A 19566-nucleotide genomic window follows, 5' to 3' on the forward strand; every position below is an offset into this window, starting at 1 on the left:
TGATATCAGGAGCGAAAATTCTGGTGATAGAACTGATATAGCGTTAATCTCGGTATGTTGCAAATTAGAATAGTCTGATGTAGCACCTTGCTGACTGGTATGAAATACTTTTCAACGATCAGATATTATAGAGCAGTTGTGTTTGTTCACAATGAACTGTTGACTTTTGCCATGTTTAGTCTGGAAGTGTACTCTTGAGATTTTTCTTGAGAGAAGGATTGTCCGTTGTTACCTGAATTATTTTGCTGTTATCTGGCGTTGTCTGGGTTTTGCTACAACGTTCCTTACAGTATTTGTGTGCTGTATGTTAGTTGAGGAGGGGTGAAATTCGTGAGTTACAATAGGATTGAGTTCTTTGGATCTTTACTTAAAAATTATGAATATTGCTCTCGTACAAACTCATTCAGTTCATGTTTTTTTTGCACAGAGTTCGGTGGACTGGCTGCCTCATGACAGCATCTCCACCAGCCGCCTGTGGTTGCGCTGCCTGGCGAGGTCCAGCGCTGTCTGCCCACCACCAGTTGTGGCCCCCCTGTCGGCCCCCGCGACGAGCAGCGCAGCCGCCACTTCTGCGTGGCCACTGGCTGCCGCAACATGGAGCGGCGTCCACCCATCATCACCCCTGGCGTCCACCGCCGCCCCCGCCCCCACCAGCAGCCTCGCCGCCTCGACGTCTCCCCTGGCTGCTGCCCAGTGCAGGGCGGTCCACCCGCTCCACCCGCCCCTCGCCTCCACGTCGGCCCCTGTGGCGATCAGCGCCCTCAGCTCCCCCACTGCCCCCTCCTCAGCCGCCTGGACCAGCCTCCTGCCCCTCTCTCCTGCAGAGAGGCTCCTGCACAAAACACACAAACTGCCACTCTCTGCTACAAACACACAACACACAGAACAAGGAAAACAGCCACACGAGGAAACAACTGTTGCGAATACAAATCTGTCCTGAAACAAACCTACCGTATTCCCCCTCCCACAGTACAAAACAGTGCACAATTGTGTGTATGTATTAAACTACAGTACATCTGTTCTATCCCCCTCATAAGAAAATCTTCATTCATCGTCCATTACAAATAGCGTTATACAACCTCTGAAAGAATTTCATTACCACATTTTGTCTCACTCATTCCTGCAAGTCAGCTCCTTCGCTCTCGGCACGCAACACCTAACCAGTCGCTCACCTCCACTACAGAACACGCTTCTTGCAGCCAACACTGGTCTCTGTCTGCAGCTTCACTGCCAGAGGTCACACACAAGTATCCTGTCTCCTGGTTTTCAAACACACTCTTTCCTGGTACGCAGGCAAAAAAATTTCACTGCAGTTAACGGCAGTTTTCTTCATTCAGCCTCACCAAACATAAACTTTCTGACACACAGACAACAATTTATTCAAAACATGTGAGAGATGAACACCAACTCGGCAACATCACCCCCATAAAAAAACTGTGTGTGTGTGTGTGTGTGTGTGTGTGTGTGTGTGTGTGTGTGTCTGACATTTTATGGCCTCATAGCATACGCACATGTATTTAACAAGTACTGCCATGCTCAAAATCATCTGAACGATCTCAGTTGTCGTCCATCTTGATGTTTTTGCGGCGTAAGGACTGTTCCATAAAGTTTCTGGCGTGCAGCCGCATAAATTCAGTGGTTCGGTCCTCGGGTTTAAAAGGACGGACCAAGTGCGCCAGTGTCAGTCACCACGGCTCACTCTGGAGATGGCGGGACGGTGTTCGGCCGAAATATTAGGAGAAGAGGCTGAATTTATGCGGCTGCACGCCAGAAACTTTATGGAACCATCTGAATTGTGCTTCGCCTGATTTGTAATCCGTCCTCATAAGATTGTTCGTCTGCTCAGTTTTCGGTACAGTCTTTGCCTGTACAAAATGTTCACTGCATGAGGCCACAAGAGACAACTGCTCTCTGTGATTATCGGTTTACATGCAAACTGACACTTCGATGATGCAAATACCAGAAAACGTGTTATTGGACAATTCACAGCCATTACGCTTGCATATTCAAACTTATTGTAATAAATGAAACCTCAGAAAGCAGCATCCTCCTTTAATGACACGACGAAAGTTTTCTCACTGCGCTACAATCCGGGAATGCAATCTAACAAGTAAAGAAGAAATATCTCGAGCATGGTTTCAGTCAAAAGTAACAAACTCTGTGCAAGTTGAAACTTGAAATGATCTGCCATAAAGTTGTGTGTTTCCCGCAGATTCGAACGCAGCACTTAATCGGATGGTTAACTAAGCACAATGAAACGTCAGAAATCGTCATTTTCAACCAGCAATGAGATGAGAAAGTAAAACCAGGAGACGAAAGTGTTTTGCGTTATGCGCACTCAAACCCAGTACCTATCGACACTGACCTCTAGTCACGCGTAGACCTTCTACACTGATTTACTTCATTAGCAGCGAAATGTGCGCATGTCTGTATTGTAAATACAATTATGAAAATTTTCTGCTGACTAGCAATCGAACCCTGGACACACAGTTGTTGACTACGTACAAAGATACCTCGACTGTACTATTCTCTTTCACCAGTAGCTAGGAGTGGCATGTTTGAAACTGACACGAAAGGGACGAAAAGCTGCCCGTCTGATTTGGGACTCGACATCAGTACCACCATTATTGGTAACAAAGCCCAGAGAATCGGTAAAATCAGAATAATTTCTCACATGTATTTTGCTGTGGTCATGTTGCAACTTAAAGTGACATGCCAGGATTCGAACCCAGGGATGTCTCTTGTGAATGTCTTTATGACTTTGCAGACAAGTGGAGACAATGAAGCAGTGGAAATGGATAATCTGAAAGTGATCAAACGTGACGAAAAGGGAGATCTGAGTTCGAATTCCAGTCCATCGTCAATATTTTTCACGTAAGAGTCATGTGCGCTGCGGCCTTGTACGGCGATTGGCTCATTGATTTAAAAAGATATCGCTTAAGAAAGGTGACTGGTGACAGAGTTTCAACCTGGCGTGACTTCCGCCTCTGTCAGGGCCCAACCTGTAGCGACTCTCCTCCAGGCTACCAGAGGTGGGAGAGATGCTGATTATGCTTGTTAAAAATGATTGCCGGATGTGAGAAACGAACCCAGACCTTCAGCATATGTAGCAAGAATCATTTCAACTTTTTCGTAACTAATTAAAATTCATGCGATTTGCGGTATTCGAATCCAGTACACGCAGACTAGAAACTCGCGCCCTTAACCCCTTTTCTTTCATTTAATTTTTTAACCATTCCGAGGTCTGGCGACGACGCCTTCCCCATACCTGTCACCGAGTCGCTGCGCTATTTTCGCGCATTATTTTTTATTTTTTTTATTTCTAATATTTTTTATTTTTAGCACTTCATCTGAAAGACCATGTTTGCACACAAACTAACTCAGCTGAGAGCGACGCCTTCCAAGTTCCGTGTTCACGATGGTCTGCTTTCCGATTTATTTCTCAACATCTTGTAACTCGCCCAATGCCTCGGTTGCCGAGGCTCGTTTGGAAAGTTGGTCTTCTGCCATCCCTGAGCACTGCACGCGCTGGAAGCTCCGTGCTGCGATTCCTGATACAGCGGGTGGCGATGAATGTAACGCAGAACAGCAGAAATCAGCGCAGTCGCTTCTGGTTAAAAGGAGTTTTAACATACAGAATGAAGTGAAATAAAGTGTACTAAAAAGTACCACGTGCTCTGTCGTGAGGACCAGCTTTTCCTCCGAGATTCCTTCAACACAAAATAGAGTGCTTCTGACCTATGTATTTCAAATTAGATTTCTGTTTCCTTAAAAATAAATAAGTCAGTAAGAAACACCGTTTAACACAAAAGAGCTTAAGGACGATACATTATGATGTTCTTGCGTTACGCCTTTTTCTATTCAGTTTGCACACTGTTCCACGTAACTGTATGCACTGAAACATGTTGCGAAGTTCCTCTCGCAGTTTCCCGCCTCAGCGACGCACGCGCCGCCCCGTGGCCCGCTTGTGCCCGGCGTGCGTGCGGCGACCCACCCAGCGCCCGCCCGTCTCGCTTCCCTCTGCTGGCAGGTGGTGCGTTGTCTGTCCTCTTAGCCAGTTTACAGCATTCCTTTATTCACGCGGCACGTCGCTACGATTCAAAACAATTGGAAGGCAAGGTACTGGGAGTAGAGTTCGTGTTATTGTGGCAAACAATTGTCTCATAACTCACCAGATGTCCTTCACTTGAGCGCGTACCAACCTCGCCTGCTGTCAGGTAGTAATTCTCTCACGTGCTGCCGACCACCCAGGTGGACTGCCTCAAGTTTCGCTTTGGTTGCTACTTTCCTGTTTACTGCCCTCTACCGAGTAGTTTTCACACTTGTTGGTAGGTGAGGGGTGCCAATGTTTGTCGAAATGGCCCTCCAGCTGTAGTGCGGCTACTTTTGTACAGTCACGTTTCCGCTTTTGCTTCTCATTAATTCCACGTACATGTTCTTGACTTTTACCATATTCGACGGCCAACTCTGGTTTGAGTATAACTGAGTTGGAATCAAAATTGTTCAAAATGATAAAAGCCATTGGCGACGTGCCGTACATCTGTGGGTGGATTCGAAGCAGTGGGAGTAATTTCGTCTGGTAAGTGCGGCGTGAGGGACGCGTGTGTCTTCTTCCGCATGTCGTGTGTGGAACACACGAATATAGTTTCTGACTTTCTCCCAAAGCCGGTGAGGTTTCATCCCCCCCGTCTCCGCCTGAGATGGTAAACGTGTCAAACTTTATCTTAAAAATATTACCACAAGTTAGAAAATGACTCGCAGCTTACATAAATCTTGCTGCTGTTTCACGTGGTATGGGTAAAACTTGTGCTGTAGAGATGCAGCTCACTCACCAGGAGTGATTCGCTTTTTTAGCACAACGAATTGACGCATGGTGCAGGGAATGGCAATTTAACCTCAATGTAGACAAGTGTAATGTGCTGCGAATACATAGAAAGAAAGATCCCATATTATTTATGTTGTGGCGTAGCAAGACAGCCACGCCACGGAAGTAGCCGAAAGGCACGCGTTTAGTTTACGCAGGCAAGAGATAGGTCTGTAACAGGATACGTAATGAATGCTATAAAGAAAAGTACGTAGCTTCTGGAATACTTAACTTTACTCCATCCTTGGTACATCGCTATTGACGATACAAGTGAGACTCCATAGATACGTGCAATGTTACTAATGGCGCCTTGCTAGGTCGTAGCCATTGACTTAGCTGAAGGCTATTCTAACTATCTTCTCTGCAAAGGAGCGAGGCTTCGGCAGTATAGTCGCTAGCAAAGTCGTCCGTACAACTGGGGCGAGTGCTCTTCCGTATCTCGAGACCTGCCTTGTGGTGGCGCTCGGTCTGCGATCACACAGTGGCGACACGCGGGTCCGACATGTACTAATGGACCGCGGCCGATTTAAAGCTACCACCTAGCAAGTGTGGTGTCCAGCGGTGACACCACGATTTAGCTACAGTATATCAGGTCAGCAACTGGAAGCAGATAATTCCATAAATTATCTGGGAGTAGGCATTAGGAGTGATTTAAAATGGAATGACCATATGAAATTAATCGCCGGTAAAGCAGATGCCAGACTGAGATTCATTGGACGAATCCTAAGGAAATGCAGTCCGAAAACAAAGGAAGTAGGGGACAGTATACTTGTCCGCCCACTGCTTGAATACTGCTCAGCAGTGTGGGATCCGTACCAGACGAGGTTGATAGAAGAGATAGAGAAGATCCAACGGAGAGCAGCGCGCTTCGTTACAGGATCATTTAGTGATCGCGAAAGCGTTACGGAGATGACAGGTAAACTCCAGTGGAAGACTCTGCAAGAGAGACGCTCAGTAGCTCGGTACGGGCTTTTGTTGTAGTTTCAAGAACATAACCTTCACCGAGGGAGTGAAGTTGTATATTGCTCCCTCCTACATATATCTCGTGAAGAGACCGTGAGGATAAAATCGGAGAGATTAGAGCCCACACAGAGGCATACCGACAATCCTTCTTTCCACGAACAATACGAGACTGGAATAGAAGGGAGAACCGGTAGAGGTACTCAAGGTACCCTCTGCCACACACCGCCGTGTGGCTTGCGGAGTATGGATGTAGACGTAGATATAGACACTATTTACATTATAACTTAATAACTTTATTTTTAATACTATTCACTTAAAGCGCTCTCCGTTACAGATACGTTCCTTGGCATCACCAAAGACAGTGTAACACCGATTACAAAAGACTTATCATAAGGTGCGAATAACAGAATGTTTCCAATCAGAAAAACACACAGTACAAGGAAATCTCATCAATGACCAAAGAAAAAGCATTAAAAAATGTGTTAAGAAAATGAAACAGTCTAATGAATACTATGCAAGTTCGATAACGTTAGATAATTTGGGAGACTACATTCCTAATGCTATTTCTTACATTTAGCTGTAGAGTGCAGTAAACCTAGAAAAGAAAACAATGAGGTGTACGCTGTAGCAACGCGAACGTATTGCTACTTACCATGTTAACCTTACAAGGAAAATATTCTAGAGTAAAACAATGTTCCCATAGCACAAACGCCCATAAACAGTCGTGAGTAGGCGAGATATTGTGCCCTTCCTGCACAAAAGGAGGCTTTGACAATGCGCAGCTCACAGTCACAATGAAGTTGTGTCACAGGACTACCACGAAAGTATGTGTGGAAAAGTAGCAGTGGGTGCACACATATAGCGAACTCAAGTTAACAAGTTATTCAGTGCCCCAACTAAATCTCTACACTTTTTTCTGCATAAAAATTATCTCTGTACAAGACGAAACAGCAGCAACTACGTTTTCAAATCGTTAAGTTTTCACTTTTAGACCTACAGTACACTGAATCAAGACAGGAAAAAAAAGTTTTCTAAGGACTTTTTAACTGCTTGTGGATCTACCTGAGGGTAAATCTTCCACACAAGAAATAAAAAAAATCTTTCCAGCGAGACTTCAGCCTATATCTACCACAGTCACCCTTTTGGTGGGTTAACGCTTCACCCCTGAGCTATCGCACAACCATCTCATGTAGCTCTCTCCTTGACCCCGTCGGTGTAAAAGGTTAAAGTGGTTTTAGTTTGAGCTTGAAACGAGCTTTCTGGACTCGGAAACATAAATCTTCTAATCTATACCATCGATGACAACGACAGGAAAATATCAGGTGGATGTGTCAGGACGATTCTCTGCCACTCCAGGAACCAAGTCGGAGTTCACAGTGCTGAAATGAAATCAGTCGGAAATTTGAGGGAAGGAAAAATAGGATGACTGCAGGAACAATTAGAAAAAATCGAAAAGAAAAGGAACATAAGAAGGATGCATTCAGCACATGGAAAAGGCCGCAACAACCATCAGTGAAATTAAATGCAAGGATGACTACACAAAGAGTTCGAAAGGAATCCCAGTGTTAAACGGGCAGGAGAGGGCAGATGCCAGAAGACAGTGCGTTAAAGACCTCTTTGAGTGGGAGGAACTAACAGATAACGTGACAGAAGAAGAGATGGAAGCCGAATTGGAAAACGTGGGGGACTGGCCATTACACTCATAATTTCACAAAGCTCTGGAAAACTTGGACACAAACAAGGTGGAACGGTTAGTTAACATTCCCTTGGAACTTACATGATCATTTGGGAAGGTGAAAATCAAACGACAATTCAATTTTGTCTGTGGGATCCATGAGACAGGAGTCGTAACAACAGACTGCTTTCGCCCAGTGAGCTAAACAGCTCATTAATCCAAATTACTAACAAGAATAATTATAACACGCAGAAGAATCGAAGATAAAACTGAGGATCTGTTCGAGCACACTAAATTTGGAGTAAAGGATCGAGAGAGGCCAATTAGACCTTCGACCTGATAGTGGAAGGAATGTGTAAGAAAAATGCAGATCTTTATTGGATTTGTAGATCTTTAAATGACGTTTGACAATGTGAAATAGTGAAAGTGTGCGAAACTTTTTTAAAAAAATAGGTATAAGACATAGGGAACAGCAGATAACACAGGATATGCACAGTAATCAGGAAGGATTGGTGCTTTGATTAAAGATGGTGGAAGACAGCGATGCTGGTAGTCTCCACAAATATTCAGTCTGAACACTAAAGAATCGTTGGTGGAACTGAAGAAACTTCCAGGAATTTAATTAAAACTGAGGGTAAAAAGCATTTCATTGATAAAATTTCCTGGCGGTATTTCTATCACTGAAAGTGAGAAAGAATCACTGGAGTTGGTGAATGTAATAAATAGTCGAATGATCACTGAATTAGGATTAATGAACAGAAGAAAGAGGAAAGTATTGGGGAGTGGCGGAAATAACATCAGAATTAAGGACCACGAAGCTGACAAATTGCAGGGATTCTGCTATATGCGAAGCGTATTTACACTTAGGGACAAGGCGAGGTTGTTGTAAAAAGTTATCTAGCACACGAAAACAGGACATTCCTCGCAAAACAAGGCTACTGGCACAAAATATAGTCCTTAACTGGGGAAGAAACCTGTGAATGTATGTTTGTAACAAAGTACTGTATGAAAATGAATCATGGATTACGAGAAAAAACGAGAAGGAAATCGAAGCATCCTAAATGCGCTGCTATTGGAGGATGTTGAAATTAGGTGAACTCATACCAGAGGAACACTGAAACGTCCCTCCAGAATAAGTGAGGATAACAATATGTGGAAAACCGTGACATGTACAAGGGTCAGCGTAATAGGTTACATGTGAAGTCATCAGAGGTCAACTGCCATGGTGCTAGAGGTAGCTGTAGAGGGTAAAACCTGTAGGGCAGGACAGAGATAGGAGCGCACAGTACAAGTAAGTGTGGACTCTGGGTGCTCACAGCACTCTTTACTTGTTGTTCACACAGACAGAAACATGGTCAACAGCAGGCAGAGTTTCTGCTTCGCATGTGTGTTGTTACTGGGACTGGGTGTTACTCCAGACTGCGGCGGGTCGACCAAAGTCGTCCACACCGTGACGAGCTGACGCTCTGCCGACATTTGCTTCTCTTTGCTGCTTGACGAGCATATTTGTTGTTGTTAGCGGAAATTTTATGCCAAATAATTGTTTTTCTTTTTGTCCTGTCTCAGTCCTGCCAACCACCCCAAACGTCTCACAAACATGTGTTTATCTGAACCCTGCTAGACCACTCCAATATACCAAGAGTGCTGGACGTTTACCTCTTTTGACATAGAGAGTCACACATTCAGTGCAATCACAGTGGCTCCCTGCCACCAGATTTTCTGCGTACGACGTTGGAGTATGTGCCTGAATTATCGCTGACATTCGTTGGATGAGAATAAATCACTGTACTGTTGACAATAACTCACTATTTTCCCTACCAACCTATTCTTAATGACTCTCTCTCTCTCACGATGCAACCTCCTATCATGTCGACACAGCCCCATTATTCATCTGACTGTATTATTCTGATTTTAGTGCCAGATCGCTCTAGACTCTGCATTTACACTTTGCTTTTCGGTATTTAAATCATATCTACTACAGAATGGTCGTGTGTGTGTGTGTGTGTGTGTGTGTGTGTATGGTGAGAACTTACCGCAAGTGAGAGACAGTGGCGTCATCAGGTGCAGGAGTCGTGGGCGGTGCAGCAGCAGCAGCAGGAGTCTGGCGGGTTGTGCCGGCAGTGGTGGCGGCGGCAGCGGCTGTGGTGGTGGTGGTGGAGGTGGTGGCGGCGGCGGTGGTGGTGGTGGTGGTGGTGGTGGTGGAGGTGGTGGCGGGCCTCAGCTGTGCAGCGGCTGGTGGGCTGCACACACAGAGAGAGAGAGAGAGGCACAGTGTGAGCAGGCGTGTCCTCGTGGGGTCCTGGGGCTGGCTCATTGCAGCGCACACACACACTCATACACGCCGACAACAGGAGTAGCGGTCCAGTAAATACACTCCTGGAAATGGAAATAAGAACACATTGACACCGGTGTGTCAGACCCACCATACTTGCTCCGGACACTGCGAGAGGGCTGTACAAGCAATGATCACACGCACGGCACAGCGGACACACCAGGAACCGCGGTGTTGGCCGTCGAATGGCGCTAGCTGCGCAGCATTTGTGCACCGCCGCCGTCAGTGTCAGCCAGTTTGCCGTGGCATACGGAGCTCCATCGCAGTCTTTAACACTGGTAGCATGCCGCGACAGCGTGGACGTGAACCGTATGTGCAGTTGACGGACTTTGAGCGAGGGCGTATAGTGGGCATGCGGGAGGCCGGGTGGACGTACCGCCGAATTGCTCAACACGTGGGGCGTGAGGTCTCCACAGTACATCGATGTTGTCGCCAGTGGTCGGCGGAAGGTGCACGTGCCCGTCGACCTGGGACCGGACCTCAGCGACGCACGGATGCACGCCAAGACCGTAGGATCCTACGCAGTGCCGTAGGGGACCGCACCGCCACTTCCCAGCAAATTAGGGACACTGTTGCTCCTGGGGTATCGGCGAGGACCATTCGCAACCGTCTCCATGAAGCTGGGCTACGGTCCCGCACACCGTTAGGCCGTCTTCCGCTCACGCCCCAACATCGTGCAGCCCGCCTCCAGTGGTGTCGCGACAGGCGTGAATGGAGGGACGAATGGAGACGTGTCGTCTTCAGCGATGAGAGTCGCTTCTGCCTTGGTGCCAATGATGGTCGTATGCGTGTTTGGCGCCGTGCAGGTGAGCGCCACAATCAGGACTGCATACGACCGAGGCACACAGGGCCAACACCCGGCATCATGGTGTGGGGAGCGATCTCCTACACTGGCCGTACACCACTGGTGATCGTCGAGGAGACACTGAATAGTGCACGGTACATCCAAACCGTCATCGAACCCATCGTTCTACCATTCCTAGACCGGCAAGGGAACTTGCTGTTCCAACAGGACAATGCACGTCCGCATGTATCCCGTGCCACCCAACGTGCTCTAGAAGGTGTAAGTCAACTACCCTGGCCAGCAAGATCTCCGGATCTGTCCCCCATTGAGCATGTCTGGGACTGGATGAAGCGTCGTCTCACGCGGTCTGCACGTCCAGCACGAACGCTGGTCCAACTGAGGCGCCAGGTGGAAATGGCATGGCAAGCCGTTCCACAGGACTACATCCAGCATCTCTACGATCGTCTCCATGGGAGAATAGCAGCCTGCATTGCTGCGAAAGGTGGATATACACTGTACTAGTGCCGACATTGTGCATGCTCTGTTGCCTGCGTCTATGTGCCTGTGGTTCTGTCAGTGTGATCATGTGATGTATCTGACCCCAGGAATGTGTCAATAAAGTTTCCCCTTCCTGGGACAATGAATTCACGGTGTTCTTATTTCAATTTCCAGGAGTGTACAAATGAATTACCAGTGCGGTAATCACATTCATTTGCACCACCTGAGTTCCCCACAGCAGTTGCTCACCATACCACACAACAGGAAGTTCAAAATCAAGCATGAAGAAAATGTACACACAGTGCCTGACACTTACACGGAACTTAATTACAGACCCACTGTACGGGCCAGCTCTGGTACTATCGTTCTCAAAGATTCGAATGATCTGAACTGGATTGTGCCTCTTTGTACGTGACCCACATACCTTAACTACCTCGCATTTCATGTGCACCCTTTTAGATGTTGTCGTTTTACTATACATAATAAACGTCGTAGGACTGGTTGGGCACCAATCCCTAAAGTGTGGCATCTGAGACCAGTACAGACCAAAGTATGTGCTTCAGGTAGAGGCATTTGTACGTCTGCCTGTCTTTGTAGCTGTTGTAATGGTAACAGACAGTCAAATGTTAAGGACAAGTGGCCCTTCCAAAATTTGAAAAATATCATGATTAAAACTTTGAGCTACTTCTCAATTTCCTTATTTAACAACCACTTTTGAAATATGTATGACCTGTAGGACAGCAGTTCCAGAAAGAATTTCAAGACATTTGGCTTACCATGTGCAGTCATTACTGAACAGTCCTCTGTGGGACTTGCGCAGCTGGCTCTGTCCACACCGCTCCCTGTGTGAGAGACCCCCTGTTCTGTGTGGCGGGATTGCTGCATGTCTACACTCTCTGTTCTGTGATTTTTGTATGACTGCTTCAGCGCCTCAGCGTCTCTGGCTATCAAGAAGGTTAAGGAGGAAGGTGGTGGTGTATATTTGGTGTATAAGACAGACCTGGAAGAACTCGAAGGTTCCAGCCGTATTATATCATTCCCAGATAGAGAATCCGATGAACTGTAAGAGGTACGCACGAGCAGACGTAGGGTCAGTTAGTTATGGTAGTGAACAAACTGAAAAGAACTGTTAGGAGCAATCAGTGTGCAGATAAATGGGATACTGAAGAGCTGACGAATAGAATGGGTTCTTCAACTTCTGTGACACTGTAGATAACGCGATAATAAATGTCTCAGCTGGAATTTCAGCAGCTGGTGTCACTGACAACGCGAAACACGAAAACTGAACAGAGAAATGTTGGAGCAAGGAAGGCAACTCTGAAGAAATCTGAGCAAACGGAAAAAATACATAAAATGATTGATGAAAGAAAGAAGTACTAAAATAGTCAGGGAAAGCAAGGAATAAAGTATTACAGGTCGCTAAGAAATGTAACTCTAATTTCGAGGGACGATGAAGTAGAATGACAGCAGTAAGTTTCAGGATAAATAAATAAAAAGTGATCGTAGGATGCACACATTCAGCACATAGAAAAGCCTAAAGATCCTTCTGTGAAATTAAATGCAGGGATGACAACACTAACACCCATCCTTCCAGATGTCAGACTCTCAGATCGGTGCCAAAAGCTGTTATGCCGATGGAGTATGAACGAAAACAGGACGTGTAAAGGGTAATTAAAAGTATCACGAGAGCTACTAAGCATGGGAAAAGCGCATCTGTGAGTAACTGCATCCTAGATCTCGCGTGGATGAGAAGGTATAACGTTCAAATACCACTAGTGACAACTGTGTTGGCGCGAAGCTGTTACATGGGACAACATTTTCCTGACATGTACAAACACTTTTCGGAGTTTGTAGCAATGTTCTTTTGACAGTCTGCTTCTTTTGCTTCGTTACTTGAACATCATGTACTTATCATTGATGTTATTATGTTGTGTATTATTGATTATTGTTATTGCTGTTATTTCCACATGTGCGATGCAACTGTTTCTTTATTTTCCTGTTCTGGTTGTATATTCTGTGAAACTACTAAAGCACTCTACAGCTTTACTGCTTTCAGTGAAATGAACCGAAAGCGGACTACCAAGAGAACATTGCTGTGAACTCGAAACAGCCGTTTTACATGTCATGAGCACGTCCAGTATTAGAACCAGAATATAAGAGAGCTTTGGAAGGCTTAAGATCCAATAAGGCAGATCATATACATAAAATTCCATCATAATTTCTAAAATCATTGGGAGAAATGGCAACAAAACGACTATTCACGTTGGTGCATAGAATGTATGTGTCTTAGGACTTCGGAAAAATACCATCAACCCAGTACAAAGACTGTTAGAGCTGACAAGTGCGAGAATTACCGCACAATCAGCTCAGCAGCTCACGCATCCAAGTTCCTGACAAGAATAGTATACAGAAGAATGGAAAAGAAAATTGAGGATGTCCTACATGACAATTAGTTTGGCTTTAGAAAAGGTAGAGGCACTAGAGAGGCAATTTTGACATTGTGGTTGATAATGGAAGCAAGACTAAAGAAAAATCAAGACAATAGGATTTGATTACTTGGACAAAGTGTTCGACAATGTAAAGTGGTACAAGGTGTTCGAAATTCTGAGAAAAATAGGGCTAAGCTATAGCTAGAGATGTGTGGTATACAATATGTACAAGAGCCAAGAAGGAATAATAAGAGTGAACGACCAAGAACAAAGTGCTTGGATTAAAAAGAGTGTAAGGTGGGGATGTAGTCTTCCACCCTACTGTTCAATCTGTACAAAGAAGAAGGAATGAAATAAAGGAAAGGATCAGGAGTGGAATTAAAATTCAAGATGAAAGGATATCAAGGATATGATATGCTGCTGACATTCCTATCCTGAGTGAAACTGAATTAGCATAAGGATTGATGGTCATGAAGCAGATGAAGTTAAAGAATTCTGCTACCTGGGCAGCAAAACGGATGGACGAAGGAGGACATCAAAAGCAGACTAGCCCTGACCAAGAGAATTCTACTGATATAAAACATAGGCCTTAATTTGCGGAATAAATTTCTAAGAATGTACATATGGAGTACAGGACTGTATGGTAGTGAAACATGGACTGTGGGAAAACTGGAATAGAGAATCTAAGCAGTTGAGATGTGGTGCTACTGGCGAATGTTGAAAATTATGTGGACTGACAAGGTAAGGAATGAAGTCATTCTGTGTAGAATCGGAGAGGAAAGGAATATATGGAAAACACTGACAACGTGAAGGGGCAGAATGATAGCACATCTGCTAAGAAATCGGCGAATGACTTCCATGGTAGCAGAGGGAGTTACAGAGGCCAAGGACTGCAGAGAAAGACAGAGATTGGGATACATACAGCGAATAATTGAGGACATAGGTTGCAAGTGCTACTCTGTCATGAAGGGGTTGTTGGCACAAGAGAGGAATTAGTGATGGACCGCATCAAACCAGTTAGAAGACATGACCCAAAAAAAAGCGCGTCGTCCCATATAGCACTTTCACACATAATACGGTAAAAAAATTAGGGTCGTTGGATTGTGAACCCATGATCTTTGATACAGGAATCTTAGGCTCTATCAACTTCCACATGAAAGTACCATACGTTACAAACTCACTGTTAGGCTTGTGAAGTGCTCTGTAGTCCTGGTGTGACTTTTAATTAACGTTTATGTACTCTCTGCTGGACAACAGCAGACAGCACGAACTAAACCGCAGTTTTTGTTGATAAGCTATCGACCTGCAACTTTTGGTACTGATCTGAATGTCTGACATCTGCAGGTTTGGGTGTAAGAGGTTAGAAAAGAATTCCGCTGCTAAGTGCAAAGGGGGGGGGGGGGAAGAAAGAGGGACAGAGAGAGAGGGAGGGAAGGGGGGGAGTGAAAGAGATGGCTGACAAAAGTACACTGAGTACCTCCATGAGGTGAGGGACTATTGGATGACATGATGGAAGGGAAACTGAAGTCAAGCTGGAAAACATAGCGGACTTGTCATTAGACACAGAGTTTAACAAAGCTCTGGACGATTTGTGGAAAGAGAAAGCGAATGGTTAAACAACATTCCCTAGCAGTTTATATGATGCTTGCAGGAGGCTGCAATGAAACAACTATTCAAATTCCAGAATGGCAGAAGTGAAGCTGTGAGTACCGGGCGTGAGTCGAGCTTCGGTAGCTCAGTTGGCAGAGCACTTGCCCGCGAAAGGCAAAGCTCCCGAGTTCGAGTCTCGGTCGGGCACACAGTTGTAATCTGCCAGGAAGTTTCATATCAGCGCACACTCCGCTGCAGAGTGAAAATCTCATTCTATAACTTAAATGTTTCGACAGTTGCTAGGAGTGACATGTTTTAACCTGAAATGATGCCTTGAAAACTTTCGTATGTGGTCAAGTCGAAACCAACACCAACCGTCTTTGATGACAAGACATATGCAGACGATAAAATCACAATTACTTTTCTCTTTTGGTTTGATGTGCAGGTACTAGCAGTTGAAATGACTCGATGAAAATCTTTGCAGCCAGCCACGATTATGAAAGATGCTAATTACTATGGGCATACTGCTTGGAAGGATTTCTTACTACAGAACACTTACGTCACACCATATGCGTGATGTTACATTCTGAGGACACAGATTAACCTTTGATTGTACATTTTTTCTCAGGGCCACAAAATTTCCTTTTATGAAGTTAAAGCCCAGTGGTTGAAATGTCCACCTGACCATCCTGATTTGCGTTCTGGTTTATTTCCTTAAATCGATGAACGCAAATGCTGAGACCTTTCCTTTGAAAGGGAACTGTAGATTTCCTTCCCCGCATTTGGGAGCTGTAGATTCTGCTTTGACTCTAATGGTCTTGCAGTCGATGGCACGTTTGACCCTAAGTTAATTCTTTTTTTCTTTCTCAACATTTCCTACTGAATTCAAGTATTGCACGAAGGTTAAGCGGTCGTATTTCATTACATTTGCCAGTAATCGATTGGACCGTACCGGTAAACTGTCACATCAGAGGAATACTATTCGAAATGAAAAAACTGTTTCCTGATGTGAATTCTTCGCTGCACTTAGCACATACACTCACAAAATGTTTAATGCACCGTTTTCGAATGTTGAAATAATCATCCTTGTAACCTTCAAATGTACAACATTCAATACATCACTGCAAAAACCACATACACTCACAAAATGTTTAGTGCACCGTTTTTGAATGTTGAAACAATCATCCTTGTAACTTTCTAATGTACAACATTCTATACATCACTGCAAAAACAGTTTATAACTTCAAATAAGGAATGACGACTGATAAATGTACTTATAGCAGCCTGCATTACAACACATCAAGCAAAATCTCTACGACCTTATACATGAACCTACTTGTTTCAGTTAATTGTGCCCTTTCAGGCTATATGCATCAATGTTGAATGCAACACGAGGAAAAGGTATGCACTTCCCTTACACAGTTGTGTGATATGTTTTTTAGGCCTCCTTCCACTCCCCTACAGCCTTTGGTAAATTTTTCCACACGGAATTTATCCAGGGGGATCCCCTGTGCTGCATTTACTGACGACATGCCTCGTCTTTGCCAAGATCAATGGTGTGAATAATAACAGAATAATAACGAATGACTTCCCCAAAAAACTATTGTATTGGATAAACAAAGCTGCTTTGTAGCTTAATACCACCTCATGGTAAAAAATAAATTACTTTTGAAATTGCAGTGAAAGAACGATACTTCCAGAATAAAAATGGGCCCAGTGTCTGAACACAATAATGTCTATGAATGACTGCCTATGAATGACAGCAAAGGACTTGGAAGAGCAGTTGAACGGAATGGACGGTGTCTTGAAAGGAGGGTATAAGATGAACATCAACAAAAGCAAAACGAGGATAATGGAGTGTAGTCGAATTAAGTCGGGTGATGCTGAGGGAATTAGATTAGGAAATGAGACACTTAAAGTAGTAAAGGAGTTTTGCTATTTGGGGAGCAAAATAACTGATGATGGTCGAAGTAGAGAGGATATAAAATGTGGACTGGCAATGGCAAGGAAAGCGTTTCTGAAGAAGAAAAATTTGTTAACATCGAATATAGATTTAAATGTCAAGAAGTCGTTTCTGAAAGTATTTGTATGGAGTGTAGCAATGTATGGAAGTGAAACATGGACGATAAATAGTTTAGACAAGAATAGAAGCTTTTGAAATGTGGTGCTACAGAAGAATGCTGAAGATTAGATGGGTAGATCACGTAAGTAATGAGGAGGTATTGAATAGAATTGGGGAGGAGAGAAGTTTGTGGCACAACTTGACCAGAAGAAGGGACCGGTTGGTACGACATGTTCTGAGGCATCAAGGGATCACCAGTTTAGTATTGGAGGGCAGCGTGGAGGGTAAAAATCGTAGAGGGAGACCAAGAGATGAATACAGTAAGCAGATTCAGAAGGATGTAGGCTGCACTGAGTACCGGAAGATGAAGAAGCTTGCATAGGATAGAGTAGCATGGAGAACTGCATCGGACCATTCTCAGGACTGAAGACCACAACAACAACAACAACATTCCCTTAAAGCAAATAAAATCCCTTATGTACTGTTTGGATTTGGAGAGAACGAAGAATTATGTTGGGATACTTGCTGGCATGGCTTGCACACTGAAAAAGGTGACAGACAAACTATGTAACAGAGACAAAGCTGTAGTACTGAGGTGTGAATAGTGAATACTCTGAAAATCTGCTTTTCTACACGAAGAAAACTCCGCAGATCAACATCAGCTGTCGAAAACTGTAAATATGTTGCCACCCTCGTCGAACCGTTGTGCAGTACGCTTCCTTGCTTGAGGTGTCGGCCAGAAGTGACGTACTCGGTCGTCGTCTTCATGCAGCGTGACTCTATTCAGAGGTGTCTCATTGTCATCAGCCACAGAGGCACTGAACAACTTTAAACGCTGCTCTATACGAACAGGCTTACAGCAACCCGTAAGGGCTGCCGGCTACAAACTACACACATCACTGTGCTTGAGGCCGGGTTGGGCAGTACAGCTTTGTGTGCACAGCAGAATGCGTCATGCTGCATTCACACAGTGAATGTATCCTATTCTCCTGACACTTGATCCCAAAACCTAAAGAACCACTTTTCCTACACGTGTAGTTCGACAGATAAATGTCTACAAATTGGTTGTCTGATGATTTTTTCTAGAAAACATACCTGTTAATGGAGTGGACTCAGCTTAGGGATTCAGCTAACCTGATACAAGAGGACACTGATAGCATCGTGAGCTAGCAGGAAATGACAGTCTATGATTGCGTATCTTACAGCAGTGACACATCTAAGGAAACTCAGTGGCAAAAATTATAGTGAGGGAAATATACACACACACACACACACACACACACACACACACCACACAGACAGACACACACACACACACACACACACACACACACACACACACACACACACATCCAGAACTGAGGGACACGAATGAGTGGGTTGTCTCACACTTACCTGCTTTTTGGTGGTGGATCATACAGCAACCGGCTCACTTCGATCAAGTCTTCCGGCTGCTTCCGCATCGCATCTGCCCACCCCTGCGTGGCCATCACCTCGTGGGTACGGGCCTTAATAAATTCGATGGCGGCTCGCCTGAGGTCACTGCAGGAGTGGCGGACTGCGAGGACGGCCGCGGCCGCCGCGGTCTCCACGGTCAGCTGAGCGGCCACCTGCCGCTCGCACTCCGCCTTCAGCCGCGACACCCCGTATTTATCCGCTGCGGCCAGCAGCTGGGGGGCCGCGCCGGGCAGCTGGGGGGCCCGCAGGGTGTACAGGTAGGAGACCAGCTGCCTCAGCACCGGGCCCCCCACGTCCGGGATGCTCACCGCGCCGCTGCTGGCCTCGAGGGTGTCGTGGGCGAACATGGCGGCGAACACAGGGCTCCTGTCCGCCAGGACGGCCCTGTGCGCCAACAGCCGCGTGTCGCCTGCCTCGAGTATCACCACGGCGTCGTCCCCGGCGTCCAGGAGGTCCCCCAGGTCCACGGCCGCCGTCTCCGTGATGTCCTTAACCACTTCCATTGCGGACGATTCTGAAACACTGCATCACCGGACAGCCCTTTCAGCTTACAGGTGACTACTGATACTTCTCGAGTGACGGTTCATAAAAAGTGGTCCATCACCAGCCAGTGGCAGTATCATCTTTGCTGTGTTAGACTGATGCCATTGGTGAATACCTGCATATCTTTAATAATACCTTTTTAAATAGTTACGGTTTTCTTTCAGCGCATTTTATTTGCGCGACAAGCTCCAGAAGGGGGGAGGCTTCATTTCCATAATTTTTTCTACAGCGACATTTTATTTGAACTGGCAATTGTTCGAAGTGGACATCTACCAAAATACTAAGAAGGTTGTACAGAACTATAGCAGTACTTTATTCAACGAGATATTCTGTTCACTTCTTTCCTTCAAGGAAACAACATTATTTTA

At 45.3% G+C, this 19566-nt stretch overlaps 1 protein-coding gene across 1 annotated transcript; it reads right to left on the minus strand.

Annotated features, from left to right (window-relative positions):
- Nucleotides 1–447: 447 nt before the first annotated feature.
- Nucleotides 448–19158, minus strand: LOC126426645 (protein roadkill-like). The gene is made up of 3 exons (XM_050088531.1): nt 18593–19158; nt 9719–9742; nt 448–832 (listed from the first exon to the last, which is right to left on the minus strand). The coding sequence occupies exons 1-3, from the start codon at nt 19156–19158 to the stop codon at nt 448–450; spliced, it is 975 nt and encodes a 324-aa protein (XP_049944488.1).
- Between the last annotated feature and the right edge of the window lie 408 nt (nt 19159–19566).

Source organism: Schistocerca serialis, chromosome 11 (genome assembly GCF_023864345.2).
Source record: "Schistocerca serialis cubense isolate TAMUIC-IGC-003099 chromosome 11, iqSchSeri2.2, whole genome shotgun sequence".
Classification (NCBI taxonomy): Eukaryota; Metazoa; Arthropoda; class Insecta; order Orthoptera; family Acrididae; genus Schistocerca; species Schistocerca serialis.